The following is a 23141-nucleotide window of genomic DNA, read 5'->3' on the forward strand; positions in this document are numbered from 1 at the left end:
CCGTTATTATTCTCTTTTTTATAGTTGAGGAAACTCTGACAGGCAGAGGTTAAGAACCTTGTCCAGGGCCACATGATTAGTAAAAATCAAAGGATAGATTTGAATGTTTTTTCTAGACTCCAGACCTAGAACTCTATTCACTGTGCCATCTAGTTGCACTATTAACATATTATATGTTTGCACATATCAGTGAAATGACAGACCTAGGGATAGCACAAGCCCTAGATGGTCACTTGCAAAGTCCTACTACCCACTGACCATGATACACTATAACTATCTGACTATTGCTTGGGAGTGTATATAAAAGTTCCAATACATGAGCCTGCTGAGATGATCTTTTTCCCTAATGCATGAAGGTGGAGTTTATCTACAAAATAGTTAATAGAACCTAAATATGCAAATTTCATTGTTTCTTCTTAAGAGAGTAAAAATAAGGCTGAAGTAGCCATGACAGTTTTCATCTGGAGGAGGGCATTTGAGGGTGCCCCACTTCAGCATCCTTTTACTTTAGGTTCAAAAATATAGTATGTAGCCATCAATTTCAGCTTATAAGAGATATTCAATTTTAACATTAACCATTAAATTGGACCCAGGCTTACAGATAAACCATAGATATTCAAAGTTCTAGCATTTGGTATAATGGTGATTAGCTATTGTTATCGCATAAGATGGTATTATTATACTTTAAAGATTGTCTTTAATAGCCAGCAATTCTTTTTTTTTTTGATGTTATAAATCTGCTGTACTTCTCTTTCTGTAATAGTAAGTACAGGGTCATATTAGACTAGTTTTTAAGTCCATTTATGAGAAAACAGTCCCATTTTAATCTCAGAAGCACAAGATTTCCTATGAAATTTCCCATGAAGCACAAGATTTTTTCTGAAGAGTCAATGGGGGCCAAGGTATAACAAGATGCCATGGACATTGGTCTAAGTTGTGGGGATTAGAAGAGTTAGAAAAGGAACCCATAGTTCCTTTTGGAGTACTTGTTTGGTGTATCTGGTCATGGCAATAGTTTGTTCAATCTTTACTATGTCCAAGAGCAGAACTTCCAGTCAATGAGTCTCCAGTAATACCCTAGAAAATATTCTAAAGATAATTTACAATTTTAGGAGCCACATGTTTGTCCCATGTCTACTTTCTAGTGATCCTTCCTGATTCCCTTTTCAGATACCTAAGAAATTCCATTTTTTCCTCTATTGAACAAAATATTCTCTAACTTTGGTTATTAAACTCAACAAGATTGGCCAGGACATTAGGGATTAATTGGATGAGTTTAAATAGATTACACTACAATGATCTTGTAAGACTCAGAGGGATTAGACCTATAACTAGGTCTAGAAGGCTGTTTGATATTTCTCTGCAGGATATAAGTTAGATTCTATATTAATACCATTTTCACCAAAATAGACCATATTCCACCAAAATCCAGTTGATAGAAAATGGTGGCCCATTCCATCTGGTTCAAGAGGTCAGAAATAAAAAGGAGATGTTTATAATCTGTGATGATGAAACCATGAAGGGCCTGATGATTATTTTACACCCTTAGATTGTTGATATTTTTAGCAAGGAATAAAGATGTTGCTTCTTAGAAAAAGAGGGACAGTAGTATGAACTTTTTTATAATGTTACTGTCTAAGAATTAAGGGAGGAATTCTGTTCTTGTTTCATGTCCTTGTGAAGGAATAGATGATGCCATTAGGGATGGAAGACTCTAAGAATATATAATTCATTAAATTTTCATTGCAGTGAGGTGTCAAAATATAGGCTTCACCAATGCCAAAGACACCTTAATTTCTAAATTTGAGGATTGATATGACTGGCACTTACATGGTATGCCTGGAGGCATTGATGGAGATAGTGAGGGAAATAAAATATGATCTATTTTGATCACCAAGAAATGGAGAAAATATATAGAGTCATCCTTTTAATCACAAGAATTAGTGGTAAAAATCATCAGTGGCATAAAATTTGAAAGTTTCACATTTGCTTTTATTTTTTTTTACATTGACTTGTAGACTTTGTGGTTTTGTGAATAATGGGATTTATCTAGTTACACTGGCTGTTATTTTTTTTTTTGTAACATTACTGAAGTGCCATATGCTATAAAGAGATGTTTCCTGCTGACTAGATAATGATCTAAAAACTTTTATGAGGTCTCAGAGTACATTAAGGTCAGGGTCCAGAGTAGTGAGTAGTTCTAGGATCAGAGACAAACATAATTGGGACATCTGACTCCATAGTCCGGGTAAGTGGGAGGAATCTAGCACTAAACAGCCCTTCAGGTAAGCTTCACTGATGATGATGATTCTGTTTCCAAGTTTTCTTGTACATAGGAGACCATCGAGAGTCACACAACTAGAAATGGCCAAAATCAACATAAAAATCTCATTTAAAAACCTCCACCATCCATTGGAGAGGCGTCAGGGAAGAGTGATGGAGCAAATTTGACCTATTTCTGTTAGTCCAAATAAACAGATGGCTTTTTGTTGGGGCTAGAGAGAAATGTGTATATATGGGATAGAGGGAGAAAAGAATACTTGAAACTCATTTTGCTATGAAAGAGTTTAGAAGTGATAGTAATCCCAATCTGTACATTTTTATATTTGATTAGGTCAGATAACCTCTCCCCACATTGACCTCTCCCCATATTGACTTATAAGTATCATCAATTCATTTCTTTAAGTATCTTGGCCAGGAATCTAAAAGGTATGAAAATCAGCTGTAGGAGAGCCTCCTGATTTCTCAGTTGAATATGAAGAGAATTATTAAAGACCCTCTGGATCTTCTATATCTTCTACCGTTGAGTGGTTTGGTTTAATACTCAATAGTTTGCCTGACTCATGAGATTTGATAATGTTTCTTCTGGCTCAAGACTGAACAAAGACTCTGGGCTTACATGAACCGCCCATGTAAGATCTTTCTCTTTCCTTTGGTAGCTGCTACATCCAAATTTTATGCCGAGGAAATGTTCAAAGTAAAACATATATATTTAGTACTTAGGTTTCCCTGTGTTTGGAAAATTTGAAAATCTTTAATGCAAATAGTTATTTGACTTCCAAGCAAACAAACACACTGTGGGTTCAGGGGAGGAGGAAGAAGCAACTCTGGAGCAATTATTTACTTTAATATGAAAATGCCTAACTAACAGCAAGAAAATAATTGGCAAGATCCAATTTTCTTCTTCCTATCTGAGAATGTATCCTCCATAGCATAAATTTAGTCTTTTATCTGTAGGATGCCGCTGCTGCTCTTTCTTTTTTGGAGGAAGGAAGGAAACTCTCTGCTTTTAAGGATGCTGATGTCTAAAAGCTAGAGACACAGGCACTCTCTAGCTTCAGGTTGCTTACAAGGTAACTCCCAAAGTTAAAACTCCCTAGAAAATCTCTTTTCTGTGACTACAAGTCTAGATTTTGTGATCACACTGCCTAGGGAATTTAAAATCCCCCCTCTAATATATAGGAGATTAGTATTCAGAAATAGTGCCTTTGCACATATATATAAGCACATACCTATCATTGCCATGTCCTTCTGGGTCATCATTACTATCCCTGGGCTAGTGTGAGTGTGGGGTAGTGAAGTTAAGGGAATACTTCTCCTCCCCTTCCTGCTACTCTACTAGGCTCAAGAGTTCTTAAAAAGTGAAAAAAAGCCAAAACAATCTCAGCCCACTTTTATAGTACTCAGAGAAAAAACTTCCTCAAAGCAGAATCCATATACATGAGCTTCAGTTAAATAATTCACTAAGTAGGTATTCACTATATCTGAAACCCAAGCAATATTGTTTAAGTCAAAATGGAGATCCAGGCTTCTTCCAAATTGCTTGTAATAATATGAACTCCACCGTACCTTAGCTCACCAAAATACTTTAATCCAGACCAAGAAATCAGTGAGTTGTCTATGTCTTTACTAATTCACTGTTATCAATGAATCCTTAATCTTATCAATGTCAGTAATATTTCCAACCATTCAGATCTCAGTCCATCTACACTTCCACTTCCTATATAGTTTATGCCCATATTCTGTCATAAATCCTCCCTGATGGACCTACATAATGCCTTCCTTTAAGGATTTTAATATTTAATGGTAATACTTTTGCTGCATGAACTAACCCCCTCCTTTGCAGTACCCAGCTATAAATTTTGCTCCAAGCTAGAGGGAGGAGATGGTTTAGGGTTTATTATGTCCTACACAAATCCTGTCTTATGCCATAAAGGTTATTTTTAATGATGGCAGCTTGTATGTACCCAATAAATAAAATTTTAAAACATCTTATATTTCTATACAATAACATATAATATAAATAATATAATAATTAATAAAAAATAAACTTGTATACCCAGTAAATCTTAATATTGAAAGAAATATAAACCATACAAATGGATATAAGTCCTATTGATTTCCTGGCTTACAAAGTCAATAAAATATTTTGTTTGAAAACACTCTGACATTTTATTACAAAAGTTGAAGGAAAAGATTTTCAAGGTTGTCTACTTGTTAAAATTGCCTGGAGGTTGGTTGAATATCAGGATGCAAGTTGTGTTTTAATGAAATTTTGACTGGCTTCATTTGTAGAAAAAAGTCAAAATTCTTTTCAATTATTTGCTGTGCATGTTAACCTTTTATATTACCCAAGGTAAGAATGATGCTGGGTAGATTTTTTACTTAAACAACAGGTATTTTTTGACAGTGAAATAATTTAGCATTCACCTAAATTCTCTTCTAAGACTAGTGACAAGTTTTCATGGCATTTTAAAATATGTCATTTCTTATATCATGGAAGAAAAAGTTATGAAGAGACTAATATTAAACAAATATACCAATTGCTTGGATACCAATCAATTTTTAAGAATAAAAGATTCATCCATTAATTTAGGATTTTTTTCCTTTCTGATGACTATTTTTTTCAAAATCATAATATTGATTTTTTTTTCTTGTGACAATGGTAATAAATTTTCCAGTAATACTTGTAAGTTTGCTGAAAAACAGCATGGTGTAGTGAAGAATGAGCTAATCTCAAAGTCAGTAAAAACAAATTCAAGGCTTACCTTTGGCAAATTACTGTATGAGTCCTTGATTTTTTTTTTTTTTCTGAGGCAATTGGAGTTAAGTGACTTGCCCATGGTCACACAGCTAGGAAGTGTTAAGTGTCTGAGACCAGATTTGAACTCAGGTCCTCCTGAATTCAGGGCTGGTGCTCTATCCACTGTATCACCATGCACTTACCTCTCAGTGCTGTAAACAATTCTCTAAGAAAATAAATGCAAAGAAGGTGCAAAACAACTTTTGGAGAGGGCATTTCCTCACCCAGATGTTCCCTTTCCGCTTGTTATAAGCTTAGTCTTTATCTTTTAAGTTTGCCAGAAAACAACTATTCTTTCATATGATAGTTAACATTTATATAGCACTGACTAGTCTCCAAGCATTGTGCTAAGTAAACACTTAATTGCTATCTCATTTGATCTTCACAACATCTTCAGGTAGGTAATGTTACTATCTTCATTTTTACAGAGGAGGAAATTGAGACAGAGATTGAGTCTTGCCTGGAGTCAGAGCTCTTTAATAATTACGGGCCTAGCACTTTATGTACTGTACCACCTAAAAACCTTGAATCAAAAATCAACAGAATTAGTACTTCAATAAATTTTGAAAAATGACAAACTCACCTTGAATTAGTCACTAGATTGTACTAACCTATGGGACTTCGTAGGTTAAAGTTACACTACCAGAGAATAAAAGAATATATCCAGATGGTTATTTTATGGTATGGATATGACACAGAGAGGCCAGAGTAATATCTGCAAAGTGTGTACCAATTGAATGTGATGAAAGAAGAATTTAGAACTCTGAGTTACTTTGGCATATCTTCGTAAAACATTTCACCATAAAACACACACACACACACACACACACACACACACACACACACACAAACACATACACACAATATAAAACACTTTGCTAATTGATTAAATAAAAAAAATTCTTACAAATGGCAGTAAATATTTTCTTTCAGTAAAGAAGGTAAATACTTTTTTTTTGCTCTTTGTTGTTGTTGTTTGGTTGTTTTTCGATTGTATCTGATTCTTCCATAATCCCATTTGAGGTTTTCTTGGCAAAGATAATGGAGTAGTTTGCTATTTCCATCTCTAGCCCATTTTACAGATGAGAAAACTGAGGGAAACAGGGTTAAGTGATTTGCCCAGGGTCACATAGTTAGTAAGTGTCTGAGGTCACTTTTGAACTCAGATCTTCCTCACTTCTGACCAAGCACTCTAGCTGCTGTGCCATCTAGAAGTCCTCTTTTCTTCCTTGTAGTATAATAAACTATAACAGAAGATGGATTCTTATAATAATTAATATATTCTCTTAAACTGCTTTTAAATAAAAAAATTATATTCTAATAGAATTGGTGTTATGTTGGGGAGGGGTATTTTGTGGAGTTCTTTTTCAATAAAGAATAGTATTTTGTAAAGGCCAGGGGTCCTTTATCCAATTCAGAAGCTGTAATAAGCAAAAAGTAGAGAGTCCTGAAGGGCATTTTGTTATCTTTCTCTTGGGCAAACTTCTATCTGAACTATTTTTATCTCAACTCTTTCTTAGAGGATTTATATTAACCTCTGGTTCATTCCTACTTTACTATTTCTGAGTTTATAACAGTATATTGGATGGAAAATCAAATCTTCTAAAACCCATTTTGTTTCAATAGTGCCTGTCCCCAGTAGCACTAAAATTAAATATACATACCCAATCTAAAAGAAGCTAAGTACAGAATATTGAATGGACACTTCACAACCATTGCTTCCATTGCTCAAAATTGTTAGAATCCCTAAATACATGACAGAGAGAGCAAAATTTTAGAACTGTTACCATATAATCCCAAGTACTTCTGTTGTTGTTTTTGTTGTTGTTTAAAGGCTTTGAAGTTTTAGGGTCATGAATGATTTTTTTTTCTGAATATATCTCTTCAGAGTATTGTTTTTAATCATATCAATCATTGTTATCAAACAATATTAGGTATGACTGCATATATGTAATAGGTAGGTAGGTGATAGGTAGCGTTCCAGACCTGAAGTCATCAAGAATAATCTTTGTGAGTTGAAATCTGATCTCAAATATTTATTAGTTGAATGACACTGGGCCCAAATAGGATCATAAAGAGTGGGAAGTGTCTGAACAACAGCATATGTGTCTGGCAATATGCTATATGCTAAAATATTTAAGAGATATGGGTCTATGTTCTTTCAGAAACTTTGATATATAAACATAAGAACATATTTGAAGAAATATGTATTTCCACTGCCACCAATGCAATTCAATACCTTACTATTTTACTTCTATATAATTGTAACAATCTCAGGAGTTTCTATTCTCATTGCCATCCTACATATCACCACCAGATTAATTTTCACCAAAATAGTTTTGTTAAAATGTTAATAAAGCAGATTATACTTTAAAATGTGTTGTACATTTTTGAGGACCAATTGTAAAATTTTTACTAGCACTTCCTGGATATAAGGGCAATGTTAAAAAGGGGCCTCAAAACCTAGAATCCATAAAATTTATACAGAAGCTGTTAGATGCTCAGGCTTAAAATAAAATAAGTACTATATCAGCAGAGTACAGTTCTCTGAAGCTTATAATCTATCTTTCAGAATCTGTATTCCTATGATATTCTAGAAATACATCTGAATTACATGCATAATTCAGTTAAAAGTAAAATTTTGTGGCAGAATTATCTAATTCTCATGTTCTTCTGTTATTTTAAATGGCATGCTCTCTTGTATTAGTATTGTTGAAAAAGGCAAAAAATTCCATTTCTTTATCAAAGTGATAAAGGAGTAGTTAGAGAGGGAGGAAACCTAATAGAAAAGATGATAATAATGATAAATGGAACAACCTAGTCAAGGTTTTACAGGCTGATGAAAATTTTGGCAAGTGGAAGAAACTTAATCTAAAGGAAAAGCCAAGAGAACACCTACATGTGGCATTTTTTTTTTTTACTCTGGAGGCACAGTTGGTGTCCTTAGCAATTCATGGATTATCTTTCATTTTTTAATAAATAAATAAAGAGATTTCCTGAACTGCCACTTCATGTTTCATTTCATATAATTAAGAGTTCTCTGAAAGAAAATATTGGGATTCCTTTCATTTCTTAAACAACCTAAGAACACTGCCTGTTTAAAAGATTTATTTATACTCATTAGAAACATTTTTATTTCAATCTCAGTGATTTTGCATTTAGTCTCTGTAAAAGCCCATATACAACCTTTTTTGTATCTTTAATTTTGTTGACAGAAAGTTACAGGCGGCTTGAAATAAGGTTGATATTTTCTTACAGTTTGTGTGTACATATGTGTGTAAGTTTCTCTAGACAGTGAGGGGGCAGAGGGTTCCCCTATAACAAGAAGGTAATTAGCAGTTCATAGATAGAATTATAGAAATGGATTCTTAAGGAATTCCCAGGCCTAACCAGACTCAAAATCTAAGTATTTTTCCTGTCTCAGTTCTTTAGACATTATTGTATGAATTTTTAACTTCAAAGAACACATTTTCTTAAGTAATCATTCATCTCTGGCAATTTAGTTCAAGGGTTGTATTCCTTTTGCAGAAGGCCCATCATCCTTCAGGGCGACATCAGGCTGTGAACTAAGCAGCAAGCAGTGACAGCCTGAGGTTTCTCAGTATGCATCACAATATAAGTACCAGATGACTCATGATAGCTGAGAGGCAAGAGCAAGAAGGAATTTGGAGGCCATAGCATGCAGGTTTACTTGCAAAAGTCCAGCTCACAAAAGCTCAAAGTCCAAAAAGAGCAAGCTGGAGAGAAGAGCCATATTTTTATGAAATAGTCACCATCAGTTAGTCAATCAATAAGCATTAAGCACCTACTGTGTTGCCAAGCACTAGGAAGATAAAGAAAAATCAAGTGCTAGGATTACAAACAAAATCCCACTGTCCCTTCTATTAAGGAGTCCATAATCTAATTTGGGAGGCAAAAATGTAAACAACCATGTACAACTGAGATTTGTTCATAATAAATTGGAAATCATTAGTAGAGAGAAAACACAAAAATAAAGCAGGACTGGGGAAGTCTTCTTGCAGAAGGTATTATTTTTGCTAGAACTTGAAGGAAGTCACAGAAGACAGATGTAAGAAGGGAGAGAATTCTCAGGAATAGGGGGCAACCAGTAGGGGGTTGAGTGTCATATGGGAAAACCAATATCTATGGTTCACAAAGTAGGTAGAGAGAAGTAAAATGTAAGAAGACTAGAGAATTAGGAAGGAACCAACTTATGAGGAACTTCAACTACCAAACATAGGATTTCATATTGAATCCTGGGGATGATGGGAAGCCCCTGAAATTTACTGAATAGAGAAGTGAGAGGGTCAGATTTATATTGTCATCATTACATTTATATAGAACTTTAAGATTTGCAATTTTTATCCTCACAACAACCCTGTGAAGATAGGTGATGTTACTGGTCTCATTTTACAGATGAAGAAACTGAGCCAAAGGGCCATTGTTAGCTGCCCAGGGTCATATAACAAGTAACTATCTGAGGCCAGATTTGTATTTGTGAATTCTCAACTCCAGATTCAGTACTCTATATAATGGGTCACCTAACTGCCTCTAGGAAGATCAGTTTGACAGCTAAAAAGAAAATTGATGTGAGGAGAGAGTTGAAGCAGAGAAATGTCCCATAAGCCTATTGCAATAATCCAGATATGAATGATGAGAATCTGGACCAGAGGTGTCATATAGGGAGATCAGAGGAATTAAAGAGACATAAATGAGAGACATCATGAAATCAATAAGACTTGGCCAAAACATTAGAGTTGATGGTGACTTTGAGGAGTGGAAGATAATGATAATACAAAACTGGGAAAATGGGAGCTAATGGAAGGGGGGGGGGGCTAATTATTTCAGTTCTGACCTGAGTTTAAGATGTCTACAGGATAGCTAGTTTGAGATGTTTAACAGGCACTTTGAAATATTAAACTGGTGGTCAGGAAAGGAATCAGGTCTGGATAAATAGATCCGGGAGTCATTAGAATAGAGATATATGTCTAAAAAACAATAGTGGTGACTATGCCATGAAGCATAGGGTCAAAATTACAAGTAGGCAAGGAAGAGAGTCAAGAAACATAGATGCTTTATTCAGTTCATTTGGAGGGTCATTTTGATTTAGAATAAGATGAATAGAGCTAGCACTGCCTACTCCCTCTAGCTGATACCCCGATGCCATAAATGCTGCTGACTCATTCCCCCTTTCTGAATTAGAGGCAACTGTGTTGGGTCCATTGCTGGATAGTACTTAATATCATCCATTGGAATTCATACAGACATCTACTCATTGGTTTCATTATTCATTAGCTTATTTTACTACATCTGCTTAAAAGCAATAAAAGTGAGCTGACTTCTTAATTCCCTGTAATTCAGAGATTTTTTGCTAATTCAGACTGTCCTTTCCTCCAATTAGTCTAATTTAGTGATATTTTTAATTGCAATATTCAGTATCATTTTATGCATATTCAATTAGTATATTCTCACTTGCATCCTTCAGATGTAAATTTGTACTAGGTTTCAGAGATGAAACACCTTACAATGTAAGGAGCCCTTTGCCTAATGGGTGTTGTTAGCATCAAATGGAATAAAATAAGGAAGTATTTTTTGGAGAAAATTTTTTTTTGTTGTAGGAGTGATTGATGACTATAATTACAAAATATACACTTAAATTAAATAAAATGAAGAAAAATAAAAATCTAGTAATCATCCACTAGATTATATACTATGAGGTTAGGGAATGTATTTGATTCTTCCCCGTCTCCCATCTCCAGCTCCCTACCACTACCTCACATAACTTACCTCTCAGGTGTCTAGCCAAGGAAGAACTAACTTCATTATTTTAATAAATATTATAGTTACCTGCTATGCTATTCCCTTGGAAAAAGATACCAAGTTCAGATAAAATATTATCATCAACCTCATGCTGCTTATAGAAAGCTTATACTCCAGTGTCCACAAAGCATACTATCCAGAAAGAACAGATGATAATAGCAGCTCTGCTTTGGTCTGGTTAATGAATGGCTTGATTAACTATGATAGGATCATCACAAATTATAAAGACATATCTGTGAGAAAGAATAAAGGCACAAGTAAGAGAGAAAATACAATTTACAAGAAAGGATTTCTGAGATTAAGTACTAAATGATGAAATACTAAATACTTCAGTGGCTTTAGAAAGGAACAGCCAGGTACAAAGTGCAGAAAGACTTATTAGGCAGGTCAGAGGCAAAAAGTTCTGATGGTGATTTAATAGAGATGAGTATTCTTTGATATCACAAGATGGGCCTGGTAAATCTGTCTTCCTAACTCCCTAACAATCTTCTGGTTGATCAAAGTTCAGTAGGTATTGGGAAGCTAATGCATCAATGAATTTGGATATTTTTAAAGGCATATTATTATAAATCAGCCCTTCCATAGCTATAATCAGATACACTTTGTAAGGTGAAAATTCTGTCTGCATGAGAGCAAATTTGGTCTGATTCATTTTTCCATTGAGAATATGTCTCAATTGTTTAACTGATTCTGAGAAAATTCATAGTAAAATAAAGTCTTATTATTAAAAAAAGTATTAAAGTCTTCCTGTTTATCCATTCGGGATTCGAACAATGTCTATTGTTAAACATTAACAATGCTGTTAAAAAACAAATGTTAAAAACAATTAAGGACATTCCTTAATGGTATCTCAAATATTTGAATTTTGATATCATATAAAATTATGTATACTAAATATTTTAGAAGTCAAGATCAATTGAATAATAAAATAATGATAACAGTTAACTCTTAAATAGCACCAAGTATGTGCCAGGCACTATGCTCAACACCTAATGAATATTATTTCATTTAATCCTCACAAGAACCGTAGGAGATAGGTGCTATCATTATCCTCATTTTACAATTGAAGAACCTGAAGCAAATAGAGGTCATACCCACAGCTCTAATTGTAAACAGAAGTAGAAATTTTAAAATGCCCTTAGACTCTTTTTTACATATAAGCATTTTCTCTACAACACTAAATCTACTTTTCAATATACATAGTTATTGTATACATATGTGTATACATAGATAATTATATTTACATGGGGTACCAGCAATGTGTAGATAACAACGCAGTGAGATAGAGAGAGTATTGAACTTGGAGTTAATATGTCCTGAGTTCACATCTGGCCTAAGACACATCCTCCAATCCTTTGATGCCCCCAAACTGAAAAATCGTGACTTTAATACCTTATGAAATTAAGCACAATTTTACTCATGTACCTGCTCTTCTAACCTATTCTCCCCCTTCATTGCATCTCACTCCTTATTATCTATGACTTGTAAGTAAAGATTGCAAGTTTATTTATTCTCTTTTGACATTTTGTATCTTTGCTACTCAATGAGATTATAAAATCTTGGTTGAATAAATCTACCTCCCAGTCTTCTGTAAATTTAAGTTCTCAAGTTATACTTAACAATCATTTTCAGATTTGCAGTTAATACTCCTGAAACTACTATAACTCCTTTTTCTCCTCCTCCTCCTTCTCTTTTTCTACTTCCTTCTCCTCCTCCTTTTCCTACTATTATTACTACTAATAATAATGATAACAATAATAGCTAAAATCAATATTGTGATTTAAGGTTTACCAAGCATTTTACACACATTTCAGAAAGTAACTTTCTAGCATTACACACTGGTTTCTGTATGATGCAGTATTTTGTCCTGTGCTCTCTCTCCAAAATATGATCTAAAACTATGTAAATTTAAATTCTATTCTATTTTGCCATGCAAGTAATTTTACATTTCTTTAAGAACACTTTAATATTTTTCTGGTAAGCAAAAATGCAAAACAATAAGTTTCAGGCTAAAGGAGAATGTTAGTGAAGAAAGGAATGAACCTAAGGTCTAAAGAAAATGGTATGAAAACAGATGGAATGAAGATAACAGTTGGTCAGACAAACAATATTTTAAAGGATATAAATGAAAATGTTGCTACAAAGCATTTATCAGGTTCTATCAATCTGCTAAATTCACCCCAGAGGAAAGAGTAAAAAAATTAATAGATCACAAAACTATTTCACATGTATTCATATTTCTGTTGTCAAGCACATAGCTCCTACTTTAAAATTGCTGAGTTGAATTAGAAGAATGGCAATAATTGACATGGAATTATTAGATAAATAATATATTCGGACATAAAGACCTCAAAATCAAATGCAGAAAGGCAGAAATAGTAAATGCATTTTTTTTCATATAGTTCCTGACTTTCCCTTGGCATATAGATTTCCAAATATTTTACACTATCGACAGTTACTTTAAATGGAATTTCTCTTTGTATCTCTTGCTGTTGGATTTTGTTAGTAATGTATAAAAATACTGAGGATTTATGTTGATTTATTTTGTACCCTGCAACTTTGCTAAAGTTGTGAATTATTTCTAATAGTGTTTAATTGATTCTCTAGGGTTCTCTCAGTACCATCATATTATACCATTATATCATCTGCAAAGAGTGATAATTTGGTTTCCTCATTACCTACTCTTAATTCCTTAAATGTCTTCTTCTTCTTCTATTGCCAAAGCTAGCACTTCTAATAAGATATTGAATAATAATGGTGATCATAGGCAACCTTGTTTCACCCCTGGTCTTATTGGGAATGGTTCCAGTTTATCCCCATTACATGTGATGCTTGCTGATGGTTTTAAATAGATGCTATTGACTATTTTAAGGAAAAGTCCATTTATTCGTATACTCTCTAATGTTTTTAATACGAATGGATGTTGGAGTTCATCAAATGCTTTTTCTGCATCTATTGGGATAATCATGTGACTTTTGTTAGTTTGGTTATTGATATAGTCAATTATGCTAACAGATTTCCCAATATTGAACCAGCTCTACATTCCTAGTATAAATCCTACCTAGTCATGGTATATTATCTTGGGAATGACTTTCTGTAATCTCGTTGCTAATATTTTATTTAAGATTTTTGCATCAATATTCATTAAGGGAATTGATCTATACTTTTCTTTCTCTGTTTTCATCCTACTTGGTTTAGGTATAAGTACCATGTCTGTGTCATAAAAGGAGTTTGGTAGGAGTCCTTCTTTCCCTATTTTTTCAAATAATTTGTATAGTATTGGAGTTAATTGTTCTTTAAATGTTTGGTAGAATTCACATGTAAATCCATCTGGCCCAGGCAATTTTTTCTTAGGAAGTTGATTAATAGCTTGTTCTATTTCTTTTTCTAAAATGGGATTATTTAAGTAATTTAATTCTTCTTCTGTTAATTTAAGCAATCTATATTTTTGTAATTATTATTCCATTTCATTTAGATTATCGAATTTGTTGGCATAAAGTTGGGCAAAATAACTCTTAATTATTGCTCTAATTCCTTTTTCATTGATGGAAAGTTCTCCCTTTTCATTTTTGAGTCTAACAATTTGATTTTCCTTTTTCCTTTATCTAATGAAATTAACTCAAGGTTTATCTATTTTGTTAGTTTTTTTCATAAAACCAACTCTTTGTTTAATTTATTAATTCAGTAGTTTTTTTACATTAAATTTTATTAATCTCTCCTTTTATTTTTAGAATTTCAAATTGGGTTTTTAACTTGTTCTTTTTCTAGATTTTTTATTTGCAATCCCAATTCATTGATCTTCTCTTTCTCTATTTTATGCAAGTAAGCATCTAGAGATATAAAAATTTCCCTTTATTACCACTTTGGCTGCATCTCACAAATTTTAGTATGTTGTCTCATTATTGTCATTCTCTTGGATGAAATTATTAATTGTGTCTATGATTTGCTGCTACCCACTCATTCTTTAGGATGAGATTATTTAGTTTCCAATTACTTTTTGGTCTATTTTCCTCTAGCTTTTTATCGAATGTAATTTTTATTGCATTGTTATCTGAAAAAAATGCATTTACTATTTCTGCCTTTGTCCATTTGATTTTGAGGTCTTTATGTCCAAATATATGGCCAGTTTTTGTAAATTTAAAATTGTAAATTGTAAATCTTTTAATTGCAGAGAAAAAAGTGTACTCCTTTCTTTATCCATTCAATTTTCTCCAAATTCTATCATACCTACCTTTTCTAGTACTCTATTTACCTGCTTAACTTTTTTCTTATTTATTTTGTGATTTGATTTATTGAATTCTGAGAAAACAAGATTGAGATCTCCCACTATTATAGTTTTGCTGCCTATTTCTTCTTGCAGCTCTCTTAACTTCTGCTTTAGAAATTTAGCTGCTAAACCAGTTGGTGCATATATGTTTAGTATTGACATTGCTTCATTATCTATGGTACCCTTCGTCAAGATATCATTTCCTTCCTTATCTCTTTTAAATAGATCAATGTTTGCTTTTGCTTTATATGAGATCAGGATGGCTACCCCTGCTTTTTTTACTCCACCTGAAGCATAATAGATTCTGCTCTACCCTTTTACCTTTACTCCACCATCTTATTTACCCCAAATTATACTTTGCTCTTTCTTTTTCCCCTTTTCTTTTTCCCCAGTATTTTATTTATGAGCCCCACTTGTCTTAAGCAGCCCTCCCTCTTTAGAGCCCCTTCCCCTTTCTTATACTTTTCCCCTATTATTTCTGTTTTCCCTTATTCCCTTTTCCTCTTTCTCCTCCCACTTTTCCTAACCAAATATGTCTAATATTCTCTCTTAGAGCCAAATCTAATGAGACTAAAATTCACACAATATTCATCCCCCTTCTTTCTTTCCTTCAATTATTATAGGTTTTCTTTGCCTCTTTGTGAGATGTAATTTTCCTCATTTTACCTCCACTTTCCCCCTTTTCTAAGAATGCCATCGCTTGGGCAAGTAGAGGGTTAGCCTTGCTAAAGTGTAAAGTCATTTCATCATTTAGATGAGTGAAAAAGAAGATAGTGGCAGAAAATACCTGAATAATTAAGTGGAAAAGGATGGAAGAGAGAGATCTCAGAAAATGCTCTCAAACTTTTCCATAAAAGAAGAGATAAGATTCTCAGTGGAAAAAGTAAGGAGAGCTATTCGAAACTTAAAGAGAGATGAAAAGAGAGGAATAATGAGTTTATAAAAGAGGTATAGTAATATTGCCTAGCAACAGTGAGGGCCCAGATAAAGTTGAGTATATAAATTTGTAATTAACCCAGTCAGAATGGTTACATGATTTTTCCCCATTCTCATTCTTAACTCATTTGTGGCAGAGAAGGCAGACAGTGATAGGAGTGACTCAAGGCTGAAACTTGACTGGACATAGTTGATGCTATGATAAACACACTAGAGATTCTTGAGGGGAGGATTTAATTGGTTCACCAAGGGATCAGAATGGGCAGAAGACAGAGTGACTGTTTCAGGAAAGATGGTGTTTAAATTTAAGTTTGGCATCTGAAGCCTTTCATATCTGGTCCCAATATACCTTTTTTGAGAGAAGGGGAGACAATTGGGGTTAAGTTACTTCCCCAGGGTAACACAGCTAGTATTAAGTGTCAGAAGTTGGATTTAAACTCAAGTTCTCCTGACTTCAGATTCAGTGCTAGCTGCCCACCCAATATGCCTTTCTAGCCTTATAATACATACTTTTTTCACATATATTATTATCCAGCCAAAGAATTCCTCATTATGGCAGGTAAGTACAGTAGATACAGTGCTGGATTACAGTTTCAAATCTAGCCTCAGATACTTGCCAGTTTGAGACAGTAGACAAATCATTTACTCTCATTCTGCATTTCCTCATAAAAATGAAGTTAATAGCAACACCCTACCTTCCAGGGTTGTTAGGAAGATCAAATGAGATAATAATTGTAAAGTGTTTAATACAGTGCCTAGTGCATAGTAAGTAAAAGATAAATGTTCTCCTCCTTTTCTTCTTTCTTTCTTGCTTGCACATTGTCTTCATGTTCCTTCCTTGAGTCTATATACTAGTTCCTCCTAGAAACCCTTCTTTTTTGAGGGTCAAATCAAATCCTATTCCCTCAGTATTAGTTCCTTTCCCCAACAAAGATTCTTATTTCTTTAGCATGTATCCATATTATTTTGCCTGATAGAATGCAAGCTCTTAAATACATAAAATTTTACTTGTGTCTTTGTATCTTCAAAACCTTAATTAGTGTATGACACCCAGTAGGCACTTAATATATAACAGTTGCTTGACTGAGTGGGGCAGTTGTTATTGTCGGAAGCTATAGTCAAGTCTAAGGATTTTTTTTTGGGGGGGGGGAAGTAATTAAATTTATCATGTAAGCTATTAATGCCTTTTGAAAGAGAAGTTTTAGTAATTAAAAAGCTAACTTGAATGGAAGCCAGATTGCATGGAATCGGAGAGGAGGTAGGAAAGAAATGTAGACAACCGATATAAACTCCTTTTTAAAGAAGCTTAGTTATGAAAGTATATAAAAAATAGAGTGATACTTGAATGGGAAAGAATGGCCAAAAGAAAGTCTTCCTCTTCCTTTTTAGGAATGAGAACATCTGAGAATATTTGTAAGATATAAAGGACTGAAAAGGGGAACAGATTCTGGAGGAAAGTGATGGTTTCAGTTTTTTATATATTCACTTTGAGATGCCAGGAGGTCATCTAGAAAGTTATTATTAGCCACTTTTACTGTCTAGTTTTTAACTTGATGTATCAAGCAAATAGGTATCATTATATTTTCTCATTTAACATTTAATAATACATAAATACTTGATACTTGTTCATTTAGGAACTTCTTACTAAGATAAACTTCACAGTGCCATCCAGCTTTAGAAATGCACATGTAAATTCTTTCTAACTGTAAAGAAAGAAAGAAAAAAAAACAAAGTTCAGGAGAGACTTTGTCAATATATATAATGAACCAGACAGAGAAACAAACCCACCTCAGATCAAGCAAGCAAGGGCAGCATTTCACCAAGTAAATTATGCTGTCCTTGTGCACAGGCATTACATTACACAAACTGTTCTTCTAAGTGAGAGAATTTGTCCCTTAGAAATTGCTCATTGGTACATTTGGATGCTATGTATCATGTTAAAGATCCATAAATGTCACCATGGTGGGGTTAGATATGATGCATTGTAATATCTTCCCCAAATCTGCATAGAGTTCTTCTGCTCAACAGATTGTCATGATGCATTGCTTTGGAAGCCTTACTACAGTGCTTCAGGGACACTGAGATGCCTCATGGGAATCTCCCTAAATCACTGTCACATGGACAGAAATACCAAGAGAGTAGGATATCATTTTTTGGACGTGACACAAAGAACCCTTAAATAAAACTTTTTATGTTGATGGCATAGGGGTTTTCTGTGAATATTTTGTGATGTATTATACCTTTTTATTATGAAGAGTAAAGCTGACATATTCCAGTTCCAATAATGAAATAGTGTGGCTTCTGATTCTAGCATCATCTCAGCACTCCCTTAGTTTCTTATAGTTCATATGGAAATTCTCATGATTTTTGCTGTATCATCATTAAATGAGCAACCCAAGAGTTTATGCCCTTTCAAAATAGTCATACCTATATTCTTTCAGCATTTACATTTTCCAACTTGTCCTGGATTATTCCCTGCAGGCACTCCGAGGAGAAATCGCCCCTCTTGAAGAAAATGTAAACCACATCAATGGCCTTGCCCGACAACTCACCACATCCGGTATTCAGCTTTCTCCATTTAACCTCAATAGTCTGGAAGACCTGAATACCAGGTGGAAACTTCTGCTGGTAAGTTTTCTGTGATCACCTTGCCATTCTTCCCTGGAAAACAGAAAAACAGTCATTTCATTTTATCTCTCCAGTAACATTTTTGCAAAAGTAGACACTCAGAACCACTTTAGAAACTTCTAAATGCCTAAATTTTAAAGAATCTCCAAGCCTAATAATAGCACTCTTTTTTAGTGACTCTCTCATCATTTCTCAAGCTTACACTTAATATTTTGCAAAATAAAATAGCATACAATCGACTATAATAAGTTGAATTGGTAACATCAAGTTAACACTTACCTGTTTGTTTCAATGTTGATAAAGCACCTTTTATTATAGAGTGTAGGAAATCTAATTTGTACCTTGGTTAATAATGATGCTGGTTGCCAAATCCATTGGACATCAAATACAAGTATCTCAGTGTGAAGAGCTTAAATGGAAGCTCTTCACATTTTTAGTGTAATAAATGCAGTGGGGGTTTTACTTCAGAAGTGTAATCATATTCCCATTTGGACGGATTATTGGCAGGGAGATAGGACATATCTCCCCAGGCAGAGAGATATGTGCTTCTATATGTATAGAAGTACATATAGCCTTCAGTCCTCTTGAGCATACAACTACTACCCCATATGTCCATTCCAACAACTTCCCAAGTGGCTATAGTGAAAATGTACATCTTCTGTCAATAATAGTAAATCATAAGGCTTTACAGAGCAGTTACTCAACTCCTCCTCTATGAGATAATAGAAATATTATAATTCCCAAATTTTCATATGAGTTAACTGAGGCTCAGAAAGCATAAGACACTGTCCACTTATAGAGCTAATAAGTGTCAGAGTTAGGACTTACTTCTGACTCTATATCAGTTGTTCTTCTCATTAAACCTCTCTAACAATAACAGATGCTGCCAGTTTCAGCTGAGTGATTTCTGCATTATCTTGCTTTAAATGCATAATGGGAGAGGATACAGAGAGTGATATTGTACTTTCACAGTTTCATAGAGTTCGGTATTGTGTGCTCTTGAGGATGGAAAAGAGAACCAGGCAGGATATGTGCTTTCAAGGCTTTAATGAAAAAAATGAATAACCAGATCTCTTTTTCTACCAACAGTTCATTTATGAGTATAGTTCCGAATCCTACCAAAAAGCACAGTAGATCATTACCAAATAATTTTTTATAAATCTGGTATACCCTGTAAGATCCTGAACAATGTAAACATTGTAGGTGATAGAAAGTTATGCAGCATTTGAATAACTGATTATTATAAATTCTGTTGATAAAAGTATGATAGCACTAAATGGTTAGTTACAGGCCTTTCTGTGTCTGTGTTATCCACACTCTGCTTAACTGTTGTATACTATTAAATTTTTATCAGTTATAATCCTTAATATATTTTCCATTTCAAGCATAAATAAGAAAAGTAATAACTATCCAAAGAAAATCAATGGCCACATTTGTTTCATTCAAGCACTCTTGAACTGTATCTTAAAATTTTTTTCCAGACAGCTAAAAAGCTGTATTCATTTTTAAAATGAGGTGCAAGATTTGTGATAGGAATCTATAAATTCACAAATGATGCTGAAAGATTGTGACCTATACAAAATCAACACTGAGAAACTTTTTCTAGGTGCATTATTTATTTAGATATTATGTTTTAGAAAATATTAACAATTTAATGTAATCCATTCTTTAAAATGACTAAGAACTTGGTTGAAAGTACAAGGAAATAAAATATCTATATGTCAGTAAAAGGAAAACACACAATGAAATATGGTTCAGTTTCTTTTAAAGTTGCCTCTAGGTTGTTCCTCTATTTTATGTTATTGACATATCCTTAATTCTAGTCTCCACACTTCTTCTCATGTCCCTATATGATATTTGGATATTTTTATATAGTAACCAAAATATTTTGGCAGAAAATAAGCCAAAGCTTTGAAAATGGGTAGTTACGTTTTAATGACCAAAGCAGTATAAATCCATATTAAATATTTCATCAAAATGATTTATAGAAGCAATCACCTTCATGAGTTCACATCCAGTGTCAGACACTTAATATCTGTATGAGCCTAGGCAAGTCACTTCACTTTGCCTCAGTTTCCCATCTATAAAATGAACTGGAGAAGGAAATGGCAAAACTACTCTCATATCTTTGCCAAGAAAACCTCAAATGGTGTCATGAAGTTTGATATAGCTAAACAAAACAAAATCTAAACTATAATTAATTACTCTTCCATTTTTTATGTCCAAGATGCTTGCTAATATATATTGCATATGTTTCTCTTGGTGAAAAGCCATTTGTAAAACATTTTGATAATTCACTGATAACACTAGGGCCATAATTTGATCTTTCTTTGGCTCAGCTTAAATCATTCACATTCAAAACTTTATTCTCAGACAATTATCACACAAATGTATACTTTACACCAAAAGACCTGCCAGGGAAAAAGAGTATGCTATACAAGCCTATTACCATCACATTGGAAAGCAATTCAAGCTTTATGGTTTGGCAGTTAATCAGTCATAACATCTCTACATCTGTAGGACAAGGTACATCTTTGTCTTGTGTTTTTCTGAGAGATATGGAGACATTTTTCAGCATCAAAGATAACAACATGAAGCTTGCATGGACACACACTATCATTATATCACTTCTATTTCTATAAGAAATGAATGGTTTTCAAGAATCCTATACTTGAAATTAGCAGAAATTTTTAAAAGCGATCTAATCCAACTCCTTCATTTATCAGATCTGGAAACTGAGTCACAGAGAGATTGAAACTTATCCAAATATTTCAAATGATAGATATAAACCTAATCCATTGTTCCTAAAATGGCTAATTGACCTAATGCCAGACTGAATTTCTTCTTTCTAACAGGGACATCACATAAGGGTTCGTAATTGTATATATTGATGAGCCTTTCACTGATCTTTCTCACCTAATGTTAGAGCAGTACTATATCTGGCCCAAAGGTTATTCTAATCTATTCCAAAGGCAAGTAATGGTGCAATGAATAAGACAGTGGACTTGAAGTCAGGAACAATTGAATTCACATCCAGCCCGACTCTTGTTATCCATGTGACCTTGAACAAATCACTTAACCTATTCTCCCTCAGTTCCTTCAATTGTAATATGGGGGATAATAATACCTCCCAGAGTGATTATGAGGATCAAGTAATATTTGTAAAGTATTCAGCACAGTACTAAACACAGGATTGACATTTAATAAATTCTCATTCCCTTCCTGCCTGCCTTCTATGACCTAAAGTGTAAAATCTAATGAATACATAGTCTAATTAGTCAGGTATAATGGTGGAATCTTTATAGTCAGACTTCTTGGATACTTCTAAGATTTAAGTGGCATAAAGGGTACCACAGAAGCAAATAGTCCTGTTTGTTCAAGGTATGTTATTATTCAGTCATTTTTAGTCATGTCTAAATCTTTATGACCCCATTTGAGGATTTCTTGGCAAAGATACATAGAGATTTGCCATTCCCTTCTCTAGCTCATTTTACAGATGAGGAAACTGAGGCAAAAAGGATAAAGTGACTTATGCAGGGTCACTCAGCTTGTAAGTGTCTGAGGTCAGATTTGAATTCAGGAAAAGTATTTTCTGATGCTAGTCTGAGTGCTCTCTCCACTGCCAATTAATGCATACCTGAATGGGAATTTCCTTCAACAAATTTTGTAAAAAAATTAATTTCTAATGAGTCACCTGCTATTTCCTGAGTCAGCTTATTACACATTTGAGCAATCTAATTATCAGAAATTTTCCCCTCTATCAAACCTAATTCTGCTTTGCTCTGACTTTCACCCAAATGCTTTTAGTTCTACTCTCTTGAATCAAGCAGGACCAGCCTGCTTTCTCATCTACATGAAAGCCTTTCACATACATAGAAATATAATGTTCCTCCTTAGTATTTTTCTCCAAGCATACTAAGCCCTCCAGATGATGTTCATGGAATGGCTGCTCCACAGGAAATAATGGTCCCCTTCAAGCAGAAGCTGGATGACCCTTTGGGTAGGTCTTAGTGGAGATTCACATTCAGATATGGATTGGGCTAGGTGGGCACTACAATCCCTATCAACTCTAAATTTCTATTATTCAATGATTTTAGCTATTTTGAATTGTGTCACCACCTTAGTTTTTTCCTCTAAGTATAATCCCTCACTTAACAATTTGTCACTGTTATTCAGACTGTCAATTATGTCTATCTCTTCATGACCCCATGGACCATTCTGTTCATGGAATTTTCTTTCCACTGAGCCCCTTAGCTGCCTCCAGTTTATTAATACCTTCTCTAAAATGTGTCACCCAGACCTGAATATATGTTATATATGGTCTGATCAGGAGTGATCTGTTACTTCCTTAATCATATACACCATACATCTCTTAATGCAGTCTAAAAATGCTTTAGATTTCTTGTA

General features: G+C 33.9%; 1 protein-coding gene across 1 annotated transcript in view; it reads left to right on the forward strand.

The window, feature by feature from the left end:
- DMD (dystrophin) overlaps positions 1-23141 on the forward strand; it is a 2117885-nt gene that overhangs the window by 1760781 nt on the left and 333963 nt on the right. Inside the window, 1 exon segment of the mRNA XM_074300855.1 lies at positions 18588-18734. Within this exon segment, the coding sequence (XP_074156956.1) occupies positions 18588-18734 (147 nt within the window).

The sequence above is a fragment of the Sminthopsis crassicaudata genome, chromosome 3, assembly GCF_048593235.1.
Source record: "Sminthopsis crassicaudata isolate SCR6 chromosome 3, ASM4859323v1, whole genome shotgun sequence".
Lineage (NCBI taxonomy): Eukaryota > Metazoa > Chordata > Mammalia > Dasyuromorphia > Dasyuridae > Sminthopsis > Sminthopsis crassicaudata.